The following is an 18,598-nucleotide window of genomic DNA, read 5'->3' as shown; positions in this document are numbered from 1 at the left end:
TGGAGAATGTTGATTTTTTTTTCTTTTTTGGTTTGTTTTTGTTTGGTTGTTTTTTGTTCTGTTTTTGTTTGTTTTAACTGGGAACTGGGGGCACCTGGGTGGCTCAGTTGGTGAAGTGTCCAACTCTTGATCTCAGCTCAGGTCTTGATCTCAGGGTCATGAGTTCAAGCTCCACATTGGACCCCGTGCTGGGCGTGGAGCCTACTATAAAAAAACAAACAAACAAACAAACAAGCAAGCAAAATAATGGGGAACTGGCCCAAGTAGGTCCAAACCACAATTGCCTATCTACCTTCTGTGGGCTGTGATTCTAATGGGCTGTAGGCTTTGTCCGCATTGTCGCCTGGTGACTGCCAGGAGACTGGGATGGAAGTGAATTAAGGAAGCTGACAAAACAACCCCCCACTTTCTGTAATCTGTAGGAACCTCTTTCTTGCTTCTGGGATGAGAAATACATGGTTTCTCTTGGAGTTCTTTTCACCTGCACCTGTTGGATAGCTCCAGGTTTCAAGCTGCCTTTCATTCCTGGCCAGGAGATACCAATGAGGTTAGAATTGGGAAACTTATCTCCAATTTGGTGGTTCTTTGACTTCTGGTTTCCTTCTCCACTAATCCTGCTACCATTTCCTTTTCAGAATCCTTAGAGAGATGTTCCATGCATTCTTCCTAGGTTTTAGTTGCATTCAGTTGGAGAAATGGGATGGAATGTATTTTCTCCATTTTGACAAGAATTGTAACTTTCTTTCTTTTTATTACTGAATATTATGTGTTTTTTGGATGTAAGTCATTTGCCAGATATATGTGTTGTGAATGTTTTTCTCTCAGTCTGCGGCTTGCTTATTCAATTTCTTTTTCTTAAAGATTTTATTTTTAAGTAATCTCTACACCCAACTCGGGGCTGGAACTCACAACCCTGAGATCAAGAATTGCATGCTCTACTGACTGAGCCAGCTAGGTGCCCTTTGCCTGTTGAATTTCTTAATGGTGTCTTTTTTATTTTTTAAATGTTTATTTATGTTTTTCAGAGAGAAAGAGAGAGAGAGGGAGACAGAGAATCCCAAGCAGGCTCCATGCCATCAGTGCAGAGCCCGATGCAGGGCTCAAACCCACAAACCATGAGATCATGACCTGAGCTGAAATTAAGAGTCAGAGGCTTAACCTACTGAGCCACCCAGGTGCCCCTCTTAATGGTGTCTTTTGATGAGCAACAGCCTCTTATTTTTTTCCCAAAATTTTATTTAAATTCTAGTTATTTAACATACAGTGCAATATTGGTTTCAGGAGCAAAAAGCCTTTTATTTGATGAGGTCTATTTTATCAAGTTTTTCTTCTGATTAATGCTGTTCTGGTCTTTTGTGAAAAAAACCTTTGTCTACTCCATGTCTGCAAGGATATTCTCCTGTTTTCTTTTTTTAACTTCCTTGTCCCCCTGTTTATGGAGTTATAATAACATATAGTATCAGTTTAAGGTGTGTAACATAATGACAATATGTATATGTTGTGAAATGATTACCACAAATAAGTTATTATCCATCACCTCACACAGTGGTAATTGTTTTTCTTGTGATGAGAACTTTTAAGATCTACTGTGTTAGTAACTTTCAAATATACATTACTGTTCTCTATAGTTGCTAATGTTTTCTTTTACAAGCTTTACCATTTTTGCTCTTATGTTTAGGTCTGACCCATTTTGATTTAATTCTGCACATGGTGTAAGGTAGAAATCAAGATTCATCATTCCCCTAAATACTTATTTGGTTGTTCCAGCTCTATTCATTGGTTTTTTACTCATATATATTAAAAACTAATTTTATCTTTAATTTTCCTATTTTTAAAATCATTACTTAATGCTTTACATTAAAATTACAAAAAAAATCACAAAGTTCATTAAATAATTGTATTTCAATATAATTGATTTCCTTTGTTATCCTAAACTTGTATTTATGCCATTCAAATTATTATTTTTAAGAATGGGTCTGTCCATAAGCTTTCCAAGATTACCAAAGGTATCTAAGGCACACATATGTTAAGAATCTGTCATGAGTTGGTTTAAATGCTCATCTGCTGCTTCCTGGTTCTGTGACCTTGGGCACATCACTTAACCTTCATTCATCTTCCATACTTCAACAGATTCAATAAATGTCTATTGAGCACCTACTACCAGCCACTGTATTAAATCTTATGGATCTTAAGGATTTAATACAGACAGATGGAGATAACCTTTCTTAAAATTTCTTTTAATGTTTATTTATTTTTGAGACAGAGAGAGACAGAGCATGAGCTGGGGAGGAGAAGAGAGAGACGGAGACACAATCTGAAGCAGTGCCCAGGCTCTGAGCTGTCAGCACAGAGCCTGATGCGGAGCTCGAACTCATGAACTGTGAAATCATGACCTGAGCCGAAGTCACATGCTTAACAGACTGAGCCACCCAGGCACCCCGGAAAGAACCTTTCTTGTACAAAATTTACAACTGAGTGGGGGAGGCAAACCTGTCAAGGGGTCATTACACAACACTGTGATAAATGCTTTGATAGCAGAAGGACAAAGCTATGGGAACACAGGGTGGGACTCCCAACCCAGACTTGGGGAGTCGGGAAAGATTTCCAGATAAGGATGCTAAACACATCTCAGGGATACGTGGACATTAGCCAAGCAAAGGGGGAGAAGAGCTATCCAGACAGGAGGATGAACCCTTAGGAGACATGGCAATGAGAATTAAGGATCAGTAACACAAGGCATGACTGCAGAAGGGGTGAGACTGGAGAGTTTTGTAACCATCTCAGGGACATTAGCTTCAACCTAAGTGAAATAGGAAGTCCTTGCTGGGTTTTAACCATTGATAGGTAGTGACAGGATCAGAATAAATTTTTAAAAATCTACACCAGAGGCATCACCAACGGAGACAGGGATAATGGTTTGGAGATTATTGGACTAACCTTGGTTAGAGAAAGTGCATGGGTTGTGGCAATGGGGATGGAGAAGAATGGATATATATGAGACATAATTAGGAGGTAAACTCAATGAAGTGTATATTGGGAGGACTTGGGGAATGAGGAAAATGGGCCATCTCAGATTTCTGGTTGGATCAACAGGATGAATGGTGGTGCCATTCACTGGGAAAAGGGCAGGTTTACAGAACATAAAGTCAGATTAGAATTTATGGGTGTGAAGTGACTGAGTGAGGATGTTCAACCCACTTCTGGCCATATTGGCTAGAAAACTGGAAGAGGGTTTGGGATGGGAAACCATCTGCGTCCATATGGTAAGATGCCATAGGCAGCATTCCTTCTTTCCTCCCGACCTTCGTTCAACATCTGGTTAGGATATACTATATGCTGGATGTTGGGGATACAGCCAGCAGTGAACAAGAAGACTGGGTTTCTGCCCTCAACCAGTTCACCATTTACCTTTCTCAACTTGTTCTTAATCTGTAAACTGAAGACAATGAGATTAAGTGAAATGAGGTGATGTGACGACACCTGCTCTTCCAATTTTTATGTTTGTTTCTTCGTCCCCAGAGCGGGAAGAGAAGGTACCTCGGTTACTTTTACTTTCGTATCCTTCCCCGCTAGGCTCTTCCGCGCAGGCGCCTTGGAAGGCCCTGGGTGGGGGTGGGGCGGGCCCTAACCTGGGTCTTCTTCCCCGGGGCCAGGACCCGGCCGCGAGAAGGAGCGGGCTGCCCGTGACGTCATCAAACTGCGCAGCCCGCAGGGCGGGACCCGAGCGCGACAGCGCGGCCGGAGGACCTGGCTGGCTTGTGGGGGAAACGAAACTGAGGGAGGAGGCGGCGGCTCTGGCAGCGGCAGGGCCAGGCCTGGTGGAGGAGGCGGCGGCAGCGGCGGCCTGACCCCCCCTCTCCGCTCCCAGGCAGCTCACCCTCTCCCCTCAGCGTGAGTGCCGACGCGCGGCCCGGGGGGAGCGAGCGGGCGGGCGCGCGGGCTCAGCATCCCTCTCCCCTCCACCGCCGCCTCGGCCACGCACCGGCGGTGGTGACCCTCGCCGCCCCTTCTCTCTCTCCTCCTCCTTTCCACCCTCCCCCGCTCCCCACCCGCTCTTCCAGCTCCCGCAGCCCGAGCTGCCGCTGACAAACGTTTCTGCGCACACATTCACACACGTTGTTTTCAAATGAAAAGACTGGCTCGGAGAGATGGGAGCTCATCTCCTTCCTCAGTGGATAGGGGTGGCAGTGCGAAACCGACACCCCGGGAGAGAAGACTGGAGAGGGGATTTGAACCCGTCCCTTGGGGGAGCAGCAGGTAGAACCAGGCCTCCTGCCTTCCACGCAGAAGTTCCCTGCCTGGGCACATTCTTCTGGCCTGTGTCGGTCACTGGAGCAGGGCACTGGTTAAGGTGTGCGGCCTTCCCCTCTCAGGCCTCAGTTTTTTCCCGTGGAAAATGAGAGCGCTGGAGTAGATGATTTGGAAGGCCCAGATCTAAGATGGTTTGGGGAGGAGCATCAGTGTCTCCTGCCTTTCACACAACTATGTATTCTTTTTTTGCACGCACCGCGACGCAGTCCACGTTGAATTCCCGTTGCTTACCATCTCTCAGAGTCGCTAATAATCAGATGGCCCTTTTACTTTTGTTACGGGCCTTTGGGGGCATTTAAGACGCTGGTTTGAAGTGAAACGTGGTCTTGCTTTCTCTTTGTTCAGTGTCTCCCGTTTTTCTTCCCTGGGATAACCCCTGCCTGTGCCTAGTAAAAGGCTGCTTCCTTAAAGAGGATAAGATTATGCATTGGGTTGATGGGCTCATCCTTGAGCTGGAGAGAAGTGAAACATGTGATTCGGGGTTTTGTGAGATTGAAGGGATCAGTGATATCTGTGCATTTCATTGCTTTCTTCCTGCTGTGATTCATGTTAAAAGACCATTTTTGTGCCTCTGCACCTCCCCTTCCTCAAGGAATTGCAGCCCAGCTGGTCACCCACCTGTTGGCTCCTATGTTTGGAGTTCTTTCTCTTTTCTGAGTCTTAACAGACAGTCAGTTGTGTGTAAACCACACTGTATTCACTACTACTCTTGCTTGCTCTTTGACTTGATCATTCCTTAAAGTTTCTAGATGTAATAATCACTTCATTCCATCGCATTTTTTCCCCCTCATGCTTTACCTCCTGTGCCTACACATGGGCATGGGTGAGGGTGATGTGGTGCCTGATTGTTTCCATCCTCTTTTCACGGAGGTGTGTTCGTGTTCTTAAAATTATTTTTGTACCTGAGTCCTATGACGTGACTACTTCTGGTTTCAGTAATTTTCCTACTCTTCTGTTTCCTCAGTCCTGAGTCAACTACTGTTTCCATTCCTTACTCATTAAAAACTTTCCCAATTCTTCCATGCTTTCAAATATCCCGAAATAAACCAAAGCCAGTATTTTTATCATATTATGTAATCCGTTGATTGTCTTGCTAAAATAATAATGGTGATGGAGCAGTCATTCTGGGGTGGTCCCTTCACATTCTGGAGTGGTTGATACTCATCAGGTCCAGTTTACACTGTTGTCATGCATGGCTAGTGTTGTATGAAAAGTATAGAATGATAAGTTCCCAAGGCTTTTTTTTTTTTTTTTTTTCTTCCTTGTGGCCTGTGGAGTTGATCCATGACTTTTTGGTATCTGACACCCTTTCCCTGAGGCCTCTGGGTCTGTAAGCACCACACATTATCCAGTAAAATTAACTGCTATTATTGAAGACGAGCTTGGCTAGCATCCTTCCTGGACTTCAATTTGAGGAAGAGGCTATTCAAGTGCTGGCACTGGAAGCTATTTGGAATTGCCGAATCCCATTCCATTGATGACTTTTACCTTGGAATCCCTGCTCTGATCCTAGTGGCTCTGACAAGGGCAGCTGACTGTCTGGATTTATGGTTGCAGTAACAATGAGGAGGAGAAATGATCCAGAATGCACTGCCCCTATCAAGAAACAGAAGAAAAGAGTTGCAGAGCTTGCCCTGAACCTCAGCTCTACGTCTGATGACGAACCTCCCTCTTCTGTCAATCACGCAGCAAAAGGTATGCTTGCCCATGTGATGTGAGGCCACTGGCCATCTGGTTATTTGAATCCCTGGTGCCTGAATTGGGCAGAACACAGTCCACTGCCCCTTGAGGGAAATTAGGCAAGTTCTACAGAGAGTTGTTGGCTATAGCTTCTCTTGCTTCTGTCATTCTTCTACTAGGAATGGGCAACTTGTTTTAAATAAAAAAATTGGAATTTTGACAGTAGTGCCTTAGTTCTGCTGCTGGCCTTTCAGCAGGTGGCACTCTTTTGCTGCCTTAAATCTGTTGGAAGTAGTGGTGAGCATTGAGTGCCCTGTGCTCTTAATTGCTGTTAATGATCCTGGGGCTCTTTCACAGGGGATGGGCTCTTTGCTGCAGTGATCTGGCCTAATTCCCCTCAGGTTTTTGTATTCTGTTTTCTCAATTCCCTCAGCATGTGTGACCAGAAACACCTAAACGAATTGGAGCATCCTGTGCTCACTATTGACGTTAAACTCAAAAGATTTCACTGATCTGGTTGAAACTGACGTTTGCTTTGCCTGTTTTTTAGGGTTATGGACATTCACAGTTTCCATAGGTAACTTTCTGTGAGAAATTGTAAGGTGCCTACGAGCTTGCCTCAGATACCAAGCAATTAGAAGTAGTTCCACTTACATTTACCTTGACTTGCCAGCTGTATTTCCTAGGGCTACTGTAACAAATTACCACAAACTGGGTGGCTTAAAACAACCAATTTATTCTCCATAGTTCTGGAGGCTCCATGTCTGAAATCAAGGTGTCGGCAGGGCTGTGCTCCCTCCTAAGTCTCTTGGGAAGAATCCTTCCTTGCCTCTTCTAGCTTCTGGTAGTTGCTGGCAGTCCTTGGTGTTCTTGGCTTATAGCAGCATAACTCCAGTCTGCCTCTGACTTCCCTCTGTGTGTGTCTGTGTGCAAATTTTCCGTTATAACGACATCAGTCATTGGATCAGGGCCCACCCTAATCTAGTATGACCTCATTTTAATTTGATTACATCTGCAAAGACCATATTTCCAAATCTCACATTCCCAGGTGCTGAGTGGATATAGCTTTTTGGAGGGATGCTAGTCAGTCCAGTATACCAGTCATCTTGGATTTTGGATCCTTTGCTGGATCACTGGTAAATTAGAATGAAATTTGGTGACAGATTGGGGACTGAAAGGGTGTGAAGCATCCTTTGAGAGTGGTAGGAAATACAGTTTACAAGTGGTAGACTAATTGAAGGACAGTTACTCATCAGTTGTACTGAGAAGCTGGTTCCGAGAGGAGAAGCTTGACTGGCAGTAGAGCTGAAGCATTTGGTGCAGCTGTGGTCCCGGTTGACTAAGAGACTCATAACCTTGTGTGTGGAGATACGTTTGCCTTTAAAGTTGTCATAGTAGCTTCCATTCCAGGTAGCTGAGAAAGGCTATATGTAATTGAGGTTACTAAGTGGGAAGGCAAAAACGTACTGGGTGCATTGGTTCTAGGGATTGTTGAAGAAAGGGAGTTTTGCTTTTCACCTGGGATTTGAGCAGCTTGGTGAAAGTAGAGTCTCCTTAGGTAGAACTCTGGGTTATTGGGAGAGATGGCCTACAAGAGAAGAAGGGAAAGCACATCTGTGCTTTCACAATTTCTCAAATGCTTTTCACATTTCTCAGATATGCTCAGGTGCTGGCAGTATTTAGGTCTAAGCGGTTCTCGGGGGACATCTCTTTGAGGTAAGGAGAGGGCAACGCCCAGGTAGAGGAAGGTACATGGTTAAGGATCTTATAAGGGAACCAGTCTGACTTAAATTTCAAGCTTTTAAAATGGACTGAATTGAGATTACCCAACTCCCCCCTGCATCCCCCTTAATTGCACCAAATAGCTTTAACCTTTTCTAGAAGTAGCGCCATATGATTCAGTTAGGATTGACTATTGCTGTTGTGTGTACAGAATGGAAGTCTAGATGTGGCCAGTACCTTGTATGTGTCTGGCGGTAGGCCATTTGGTCCTTTTCATTTTTCAGGAAATGAGGCGGGAGGCAGAGGCAAAGAAACATTGTGAGATTTCCCTGGTTTAGCTTATTTTAAGAAGGGGCAGCTCCACGTCACAAAAACTGAGGGCTGGAGTCTGGTGTCTTCATCAGCAAGATTGCTTTCTGTGCTGCCCCCACCCCACCTCCCGCATGGAATAAATGCTTAATAAATATTCACCGAATAGAATTGATACAAGTACCAGTAGCATCTTTTCCAAGAAGCTTAAAATGCTTCACCTCTTTCATTTTGCCTATCCTCCTCCATTCTGTAGAAGATCATTTCATTAAGTACTTAGCATTTATATCATTTCTGTTCTGTATTGGCTTTTCTTAGGTGTCCCCTGGACGGTGTGCCCTGGTAGTTTACTGTCTTTCCAGAAACTACATTTGCTGAGGTTTATATACAGCTTTCCTAGTGAGGTCATTGCATTAAAGCAAATGTGTTTCCTTTTGCTTCAACCACTTCTACCTGAACATACTGTTGAACAGGTGACTGAAAAATGCTCTTTAGGGAGTACAAATAGAAAAACAAAATATAGTAGTTACTGTTTTTGTCTTTCTGTGCTTTCTTGTGCTTTCTGTCTTTATTTGTGCTTTGTCTGCTACTTCAGTGCAGTGACTCATTAATAGATCTATTTAGTTTAATCAGTGTGTTTATTTTACTTTATTGACAAGGTAACTGCATTGCCTGGTCAGAGATTGACATTTGACCAGAGTAAAGGAAAAAAGGGATGTTATTGTAATGGCCACTGTGGCATCATGTGTTCTTTTGAGTTTTGTTAAGTTTATTCATTTTTGAAAGAGGAAGAGAGACAGAGTGTGAGCAGGGGAGGAGCAGAGAGAGACTGAGACACAGAATCCAAAGCCGGCTCCAGGCTCTGAGCTGTCAGCACAGAGCCTGACACGGGGCTCGAACTCCCTAACCGCGAGATCGTGACCTGAGCTGAAGACGGACGCTCAGCCAGCTGAGCCACCCAGGTGCCCCTCTTTTGAGTATTTTAAGAGGACTTTGAAGGATTTTTAAGCCTAAATAAACTTGGAAATTTGCTATTAAGTAACAACCTTTTGAAGTAAGAAGAGGCAGGTGGAGGTCATTTTGTTCTTTTTAGTTGTTTCTCTCAGGGAAAATGTGGTCTAGGCTCCAAGACAGTTTCCTTTTCTCTTTAGCTGTGTGTGTATCCAGTGCGGGCTCCTGGCCCTCCCACAGCGTGTTGCTTTGGATGTTGCCAGGCCCTTTTGCTGGCACCACACTAGTAGCGTCTTCCCCTCCACCAGGTTTAATTCTTCCCTAAATAGGCTATTTTCCCTGAAACACCATCGCTTTCCTGTCAGCCCAGATTCATGACCTTAATCAAAAACTTCCTTTATCGGTATCTGCTTAAATTGCTCTAACGAGTTACCATTTGTCTGGCATGAAGGAGAAATTGAGTCTTTAAACAGGAGTGAGTGTATTCCAAAGCAGTTGTTAGGCAGGATGCGATATTTATTAAAATCCATAATTTATTCTTCTGTATCTGTGTGCTGCTCACCTTGGCCGTTAGTGGTTGGAACTGTCTCTCTATATGTGTTGTCACTCTCACTTTTAATCTTGGCTTGTTTGCCCTACTGTTCTATTGCCATGTAAAAAATTCTGCCCTACTGTTGTATTGCTATGTGAAAAATTTTGAACTTTTCTTCTTTAAAATGACTTAAGAGTAATGATTTCTATCAGGTAGAGAAGAATTCTTAAATGAAAACACTAAATAATGTTTTGGGCTCTCTGCTAGGTTTTAGAAGGGGAGCTCCTGGGGAGGTAAATGGGAGTGCCACCCAGCTTTGGCAAGTTCTTAATGAAACTAATCATTTTAATAGACTGACCTTATTACTCCTGTTAATTTATATCTTCATTACAAAATTGTCTGCCCAGTGTTTGCTAAATTCTTATCAGTCTTGGGAGGCTAAATCTCCTCTTTAGTTACTGCTGCAGCAATGACAGTTGTCTCCTTTTCATCTGAAGAGAGTGGCCCCAAAGGCCCAGGGGTAAAATGGGTAGTGACTGTGGCAGTCTGTGGACATCAGGATTAATCCAGGCAACTTTGTCTTAAATCATGGCAGGCTAAGAATTGGCTTCAAATACCGCATGAAATAAAAGAAATAAGGCTTATCCAAGACACTTCTTGATCTCACAAATGCCTAGTAAGGTGATATTTTAGCTCCCGTTAACCTCACTCTCAGAACCACGTAGACAGCTGCATGCTAGGTAACGCCTAAGGAAGAGGAACGGAGTGGAAAGGTAATTTGTGCCAGAATCTGGTGCTGGTAGTTTGCACCAGAGTCACCACTGATTTGCCTGATAAGCCTTCCACTCAAATTTGGTTCTCCCTGTCATTTTGGTCCAAGAATGTTATGAAGACAAAAAAGACAAAAGATTTCTCTTTGAGATTTGAGGGTGGTGTGTGCCCTGCATGCCCAGGAATGATATTCAAACCATTGATGAGTGACCACAGATGGGTCCTCAAGCAAACCTGAGAGCCTGCAACTCTAACTGGAGCTAGACCAAGGGCACACTCTCCTTTGGTGAGGATACCAGGTTTTCCTAACTTGTCGTAGGTAGGCCTATGAATCCCCAGAGAGCTGGTGAACGGAGTAGTAACTGATTTAACATTGTAGCTTCTGGTTAGTCAGGACCCTGAATCCCTGGGCTACACAGAAAGAAACTTAAGGGCTGTGCTTAGGGACCTGGCCACATACCACCTCTTTCTGTATCATTTGGTACAGGTTGAAGGCATGGAAACAGTTGAGTAAAGAGAATTTCACCTTTGGAAGCACAGTTCTTTAGTATGTGGGCACTGTGCTGTAGAGTGTATCTGTTTCCTCTATGTGAGAGAATAGGTGAGAAACCCAGGGTTAGTCTTGAGCCACTCGAGAGGTCTTCCTCTTTAGATCTTGCTGCCCTCTGAAGATTGGCTTTTTCTCAAGGTGTGGAATGGTACTTTATTTCTTTATAGCTTTATTTATTTATTTTTTTAACTAAAATGTATTCTTTTTTTTCTTTTTTTTTTTTTTTTTGAGAGAGTGTGTGTGTGCCAGTGAGGGAGGGGCAGAGGCGGGGCTTGGTGGGGAGAGAGAGAGAGAAAATACCCCACGAGAGGAGGAGAGAGAGAGAGGCAGGACTTTTTTTTTTTTTTTTTTTTTTTTTTTTTTTTTTACCCAAAGCGGGGCTTGTGTTCACCTCAAGCAGGGCTCATGCTCACCCGATGTGGGACTCGAACTCACGAACTGTGAGATCATGACCTGAGCCGAAGTCAGATGCTTAACAACTGAGCCACTCAGGCGCCCTCTAATGAATATATTCTTATTTCTCACACAGAAAATGTAGACAAGTGCAAAACAGAAAATAAATATAACCTCACCTCGCAGTTTCCATGGTTACTCATTGTTCTGGGTCTTTCCTTCTGAGTGGCATTCTCTGGCACTCTGTGACATGTGCTGCATTGGTCTGTGTAAGCAAATCAGTTCCTTTTTGAGAGAATTGGAGAAACCTTAAGAGGAAAGGGTAGATTTGATAACCTCTCACATAGGACGTTCTCAACCAAAATTTCTCCTTGCTAACTGCTTAGGAACCAGAATGTTGGTTTTAAGTTTATTCTATTTTTTTCAAACATGTTCATAGGACTTTTCTTTATTTTGCAAAATGCTATATCCTTGAAAGAAAAGAAATGCATATTTAGTTACCTGATTTTTATTTATTATTATTAAATTTTTTTTTTCATGGACCAGTCTAAGTTATTTATTTAAGCCATCTCCTGCTATAAGCAAAGGGACTCAAGATCAGTGTACCAGTCATCATCTGATACAAGTAAGGAAGGTGGGCTTAAGGTCCTATATACTTTTCTGGTCCTTGTGCTGAGTCATGGTCTAAACCAGTGCTGTGGTCCCCACGGGGCAGTGGTCCACCTTCTCTTTATTCATCCTCATAGCTAGTGGGAAGTGAATTCATGTGAGAGTTATGGAATAGAGTATGATTACCATCTCCCCACGGAAAGGGCTTGGACCTGATGTGGAAATGGGGGTAGGTGATGAATTCCCCATCTCTCGTGCTCTCCATGATATGACTTCAGGAAGATGTTCAGCATGCTCACTTCCACACTGGGGAGCCCTACAGAGTGGGTGAGGGCCTTACACGTTCAGGCTGAGCCCTCCTTGCCATGTGTGCCATCTGACATGGACCACCCCAGTTGTGCCCTGGACCAACCCAGTGGCCTAGAAACCCGTACCCAGCTGCTGCCACCATTTTCAACCAGGACCTTAGCTATCTGATTTTTAAACTCTGAGGGTAGAGTTATTACTTTAGGGGAGTGCCCCATTATATATAGCATGGACCTTTTATAGAACAGGTTCTGAACCAGAGTGGTTGTCTGATCAATTAAACAATACCAGTGTTTTGTTTTCTGACAGATCTGACACATGTCCTATTTCAGCCTACTGGTGGGAGTGGTGGGGGAATGGGCTTTGTTAAGTAATAGTCCAAGGAAGGCCCAATTCTCTGTTAAGGTATAGGCATTTCACACTCATGCTTAAACTTTTTGTTCTTACTTAACCTTTTTTAAAAAGAAAGTTTAAAGACTTAATTTAAACAATTTTTATGGCATTAGGTCATAAAGCAGCTTTTTCAAAAACCATCTTTGTCAGAGTTTTAACAGTAAAACAAAGTTAAATGTACCTAAGTGAGACATGAAGCCATTCTTGGCAATACTGTACATTTTGTCCCGTGGGTATTACTATTTTCAAGTTTTCTCCTCTATATGAAACTATTGAAGGGAAAATTTATGTTGCAATTTCTAGATTACTTTGTACATGTCTCATTCTATAGACAAATGTATTCGTAGTTAATACATTAAGACCATAAATCAAGGCTTAAAATTTTTTTTTAAATTCACTGCAGTGAGTACTTAATTTTTGTTAAATGGAAAGATTCAGTCCAGGTGTTGGAGATGGGATGTGGAGTGTGACACAGTTCTTGCTCTCTGGGAGTGACCCTGTCCTAGTATTTGTGATGAGTGCTGGGCTGATAGTGCTGCTGCTGCTGCTGCTGGGGCGCGGTGGGAGGGAGAATCAGGCCTGGGGTGCTGGAGGAAGGCTTGGCTCTTCTCAAATGTTCACCCTTAGTGAGTTTGTGTTCTCATGGGGAAGTGGGCGGATCAGTGCAGATAGGCTTTAGAATTATGACGTCATTGCAAGTTACGAATACCTGAATAGTGACCATCTTGGGTTTTTGAAGAATTGTTTTACCCGAGTGCCTTTCCTTAACAAGCAGCCAGGCTTTGACTCCGCATCTCTTCTCCGGGACTTCCTTTCTTCTTTAAGAGAATTGTGTCAGTCACTTTCTTTTTCACATTTATTTTAAATTTTAATAGGTAATATATTCACATGGTTCATAAATCAAAAATATAAAAAGATAGTAAGTATAAACTCCAGTGATATAAAATGTAAATCAAATGTCATGTCTTTCACTTGTTCCAAGTAATCATTTTGGCATTCTGTCTCCATGCCTCAACTCCGCATATGTGGATAATCACTTTTATTGGTCTTTTTGTACATCTTTCCTTCCAAAAGCTCTTTGTGCAATTACAAGAAATATAAATATATATTCTTATTTTCTCTTTAGTATAGACTTAGGATGCCATGTGTCATGCATATGGTCTAGCTCTTCTGTTACTCATTTGACAGTATGTCCTGGTGATCTGTTCATTTCAGTACATAGAGCAGAGACTCCCAAGTTTTTGTTTTTGTTTTTTTTTTTTGATTCTTGGCACCCTCAGTGTTCCCTTAACTTTTTTCACCATGCTCCTAGACCAAAAGAAATACCTAAAAGTTCGTATTATTAATATTTAGGTCTAAGTAACAAGCATTTCTAGTCTAACAGCTAGTATATGTTTGAAAGCATAATACATGTAAACTGGAAAAAAATTTTTTTATTTTATTCTTAAATAAGTACAGTTACTTATTAATGAAATGTGTATACTGTTGAGCACTGTACAACATCTCACGCCTTGGGATGAGATTAGACACCACCACTCTCATTTTCTGTCTTGCATTCTTCCTGGCTTGCAGTTTATACCATTTTCAATGGGAATATGCAGAAATTGATAAGTTTTTGAGATACGGTCCATTTCCAAATTTGGTTGGGTTTGTCTGAGAAACTACCTGAATAAAATTACATCAGGTTGAAATCGCTTTCAATTTAAGAAATTCATGTATCTATAAAAGAGAGGGTAAGAGCCAGACAGACATAGTGAATAGAGTGTGAGTCATCCCACTTTGAGCCAGGACACAGGTAACCGACCACTTCTGGCAGCTGCTACGGTGGGTCTTATTTGGAGTCCTTTGGTAACGAGGTGGTTGACCATGAAGATAATGGTTTAGCTTATTTAGGCCACCGGCTTCCTCCTGAAGCATTTAGGTGTAGCTCCTCTGCTGTTTGCCTTAGTTGATGCTGCTGCATAAGCACCTTCCTCTTCCCTGTCCTTCCTTTCTGTTCCCCCTTCCTGCTCTTTTTCCTTCTTCCCACCCTTCTCTTTTCCCTTGCTCTTCTTCTACCTCTTCTCTGGGGCAGTGCTGTAGATCTGCTCTCTTACCTATATGTTTGAAGGACTGTGAAAACAAAGGAAACCAGGAGATTAAGCAATCAGAAACTGTTAGTCCCATGATAAAATTGTTGAAAATGGAGCTAGGTATCAGTGTTTGGAAGTTGATGTTCACATAAAAAACAAATTTCAATAAATACATTTTATATTTGACAGTGTACTTCCAAACACTGGTTTCATTTAACTTTCATACAACCCCATGAGGTAGGTATTATCATCTCAGTTTTGTGGGGGAGAAATTGAAAGGATGGGAAAGGACACCTGTTATTTCTGAGCTCCCGTCGTGTGTCAAGTACTATTAGGAACTTTGAGTGACTTGCTCACGTTAACATAGTAAGAGGTAGAGAATACGTTTGACCCTGGGTCATTTAATGAACTTTATGTGTGCGATGCATAAACTGAACGCTAGTTGAATAAATGAAACCTGGACTTCTAGAGGATACTTTGTGCCATAAGCTCACCTAAACAGTTTCTTTTCTTCTTTTCCAGCATCTACCACGAGCCTAAGTGGGTCCGACAGTGAGACTGAGGGGAAGCAACACAGCTCTGACTCTTTTGACGATGCGTTCAAAGCAGACTCCCTTGTGGAGGGAACTTCTTCTCGCTATTCCATGTATAATAGTGTCTCCCAGAAGCTTATGGTATGTCAGTGCTCGGGTTGGGTTTCTAAAGCTCCACCAGCAGAGTAAGAGAAGGGAAATTGTATTGGTATGAAAAGAAGAAAAGCTAGGCATGAGTTTTTCCTCTGCTTTTCAGCCACTGAAATTTAGTAGAGAGAGTGTGGCCCCCTTCTTAATAGAACTATCTGTCACATTTGAATCATCCATTGTAAGTGGCTGCACAAGCCTGCTTCTTCTGTCCTGTCCAGAGCTGGATCACTCTTTGGTCTCCCTAGTAATGAAAGCTTATTGTAAGTACATGTGAACATACTTCCCTACACATAGATGTGTGTGGATGGGTAAAGAGGCTTCATGCTGTGAATTTTTGCTCTAGTGAGTAATCTCAAGAGAAATGACTAAAATCCTGCTCGGATGCCTAAAATAAGTGGGAGCAGAACAGTCTTTTATATTATTTCGAAAAGAAGGTCCGGTTCTCCTTCCCAATTTCTATACTCCATTGATATATCAGAAGAAGGAAAGCGACCAGGATGACCTGCTTGCTTTCCTTATCAAACGTTAGTGCACAAAGGTTAGGGAAATTCAAGTTTGCTTTCTGACTAGAAATATTAATTTTATAGTTAACCCCTCCATTTTCTTTTGGATTCATTTAAGAGTAAGAACTGCAACTTCTGAAGTCATAGTCCGGATTCTAGTCTGGGGGGCCACAAACTTTGGGGAAGTGGACAGTGGGGAGGTTTGTAGCTCAGTCAGCCTTTTTGACCTGGGGAGAGATTTGTGGCTACTGTCGGAATTCTGTCCAGTTCTTGAGTTGGTAATGCTCCTCCCAAAGGGAATATAGACCCTCAAGGAGGAACTATGTTTTCTTAGGACTGGAGTTCTTTTATTAGATAAGGGTGCTTGGGTTTGGGATTTGGGTTTCTGATTTTGGGGCATATAACTGGGCCCAGTGACTCAGGGGTTTAGTGTGAGCTTATGAACAATGGTGACATTTAAAAAACATTCCTGTCCAGTATCTTATGGTACCTTCCATACCTCAGTTTTACATGAAGTGATTTTTCAGTTAATATCTTGATTAAGTGGGCTCCTGCAAGCCCTCATTGTCTTTACCTGGTAAGGCTGTTTGAGTGGCTGAGAGTAAGGTAGAGTTGCTGCTTGAAGCATTTCCATTTTAAATTACGTTCTCTTTATCAACTCTACTCTAGAGCTACGTTTCAGTTAATCAGACAAATTAGCTGGAAGGGTAGTTGTGCAAATGTCCAATGAGATTTGTTAAGTGCTCTTGGTGCTTTTAATTATAGCTATGAGGTTCCTTCTCATTTATCCAACTTCTGGTTGCCCTAGACTTTCACCTCCAGAATAGACAGCCACTGGACCCACAGTTAAACTGCAGTTACTTTTTATGCTTATTTTCTTCATTAGGCCTTTCCTAAAGGAAAACTTCAGGCCTTACTCATTGATGTTTTTTCAGAGCTTAGCACAATGTCTGACACGTGATAGGGGCTAAGTAAATGTCTGTTTATATAAGTGCTCCCTTATTATCTGTTTATTTATATAAATGCTCTATCTTGTTTCTTTTTCAGGCCAAGATGGGCTTCAGGGAAGGTGAAGGATTGGGTAAATACAGCCAGGGTCGGAAGGACATCGTTGAGGCCTCTAATCAAAAAGGTCGAAGAGGCCTGGGTCTGACCCTGCAAGGTTTTGATCAAGAGCTGAATGTGGACTGGCGAGATGAGCCAGAGGTAACTGGTGAGGGGAGGAGGAGACAGGAAAGCCAATTTGTATACGTGGCTTGAAGTAGCCATATTAACAAATTAGAAGTCTCCAGAGGCAGTGGGGATTGGAACTGGTTTTTTTTTACGTGGACTTGTACTGGGGATGTCCATAATGGAAACAGAAGAGATATACTGAGGGAGATATGATAGGATGTGGGTTTGTTTTCTACCGGTGGGTAGAAGAAGCTGGAAGACAGAGTTTGACTTCACAAAGAGCTTAAAAAAATTTTTTTTAACGTTTATTTTTTGAGAGAGAGAGAGACGGAGACGGAGACAGAGACCATGAGTGGGGAGGGGCAGAGAGAGAGGGAGACACAGAATCCAAAGCACGTTCCAGGCTTTGAGCTGTCAGCACAGAGCCCTACTCGGGGCTTGAACTCACAAGCTGTGAGATCATGACCTGAGCCGAAGTCAGATGCTTAATCGACTTGAGCCACCCACGCGCTCCCACAAAGAACTTTAATAAATTAGGTATACCTTTCCACTAGTGGTTAAGGTACCTCATGAGATAGTGAGGTCCCTCTCTCTGCTAAAAGGATTCAGAGGCACTGAATGAGGACCCGTTTACCCATTGTGTGAGTGACTGGATTAGATGCCCTCTAAGGTCTTGCACCTCTATGGGTTTATGACACCCCATCTCTACCTATGTAGGTGTTTGTTTATACTCCATAAGTTACTGTTTGGTCTGCTTATCTGGTTGGGTACCAGTTGTTCTAACCCCAACTACCAAAAGAGACTCCTGTCCTTTTTCATGGTACAGATGATGTTGAGAATTTATTTTTATTCATTTATTTATGTCCTATCTTATTTCACAGAGGATTTGAAGTAGATGTGATAAAAGCAACTAAAAATAATGATGAAATATTACCATTACGGAGTTGAAACTAGAGAAAATAGAACACAAATGTCTAGTCTTCTACATAGTTGCTGTAGTTGAGCTTCACATGTGGCTCTGAACTCTGGAGAATTGATATTTTGTCTCCCTGATATTCCAGTTCAGGAAAGAACTCTCGTGAATTGCACATGATAAAAGCCTAATAAAGCTTCAGAATAAGATGCTGACAAGTCAGGAGCTAATGGTTTCTGGAGGTGGTCCTGCTGTGTTGCCTTATAGTTGTGAGGAGATGAGACCAGCAGAATACCAGATGAGACAGTGCAGAATAGGGTAAATATTTGTAATTGGGTGCTAGATAGAGGTTTTTACCTCAGAAATACTTGGTGCTTTCCATGTCTTCATTTGTATGAAAACCAGTAAAGAGTCTTGATTTGATTCTCTTAGTGGGGCAGAATTAGAACTAACTTAACTCAGGATCTCAAATTTGCCTGTAAGATCTCTGTTTTTAATGGACACAGGCTATTGAAATTCCTTTCTGAGGCAAGGCTGTCCTAATTATCACTTACTGTGATTCAGTTTTTCTCTTAAAAGAGATGCCCTATTGTTTAAGAGTTGGGCCTATTGGTGTCCACTTCTTTAAGGTAGATGAATCTGGGTTACCTTGGGGTGACTGTCCAATCCTGGAGTCGCTGCAGAGAAAGTGCTTGGTGCCTGCTGCAGCCCAGGAATGTGGAATGCA

At 42.5% G+C, this 18,598-nt stretch overlaps 1 protein-coding gene and 1 pseudogene across 4 annotated transcripts in view; one reads left to right on the top strand and one right to left on the bottom strand.

The window, feature by feature from the left end:
- The first annotated feature begins 3,671 nt into the window (after window positions 1–3,671).
- The window catches only part of CMTR1 (cap methyltransferase 1), a 50,173-nt gene continuing 35,246 nt past the window's right edge, over window positions 3,672–18,598 (top strand). The window contains exons 1-4 of one of the 4 annotated variants that reach the window (XM_047101382.1): window positions 3,672–3,891; window positions 5,825–6,006; window positions 15,122–15,273; window positions 16,833–16,991. In XM_047101382.1, the coding sequence (XP_046957338.1) occupies window positions 5,859–6,006; window positions 15,122–15,273; window positions 16,833–16,991 (459 nt within the window). In that variant the 5' untranslated portion in view covers window positions 3,672–3,891; window positions 5,825–5,858. Of the gene's footprint in view, window positions 3,892–3,924; window positions 6,007–15,121; window positions 15,274–16,832; window positions 16,992–18,598 lie in introns of those variants that run through there. The other 3 variants (XM_047101383.1, XM_047101384.1, XM_047101381.1) reach the window with 3 other exon arrangements.
- LOC124528383 (cytochrome c oxidase subunit 6A1, mitochondrial-like) lies at window positions 11,950–13,251 on the bottom strand (annotated as a pseudogene).

The sequence above is a fragment of the Lynx rufus genome, unplaced genomic scaffold, assembly GCF_022079265.1.
Source record: "Lynx rufus isolate CCGP_SWC_20201006 ecotype Redwood Valley unplaced genomic scaffold, mLynRuf1.p SCAF_6, whole genome shotgun sequence".
NCBI lineage: Eukaryota > Metazoa > Chordata > Mammalia > Carnivora > Felidae > Lynx > Lynx rufus.
The sequence above is the reverse complement of the archived record's forward strand: the minus strand, read 5'-3'. Positions and strand labels throughout refer to the sequence as shown.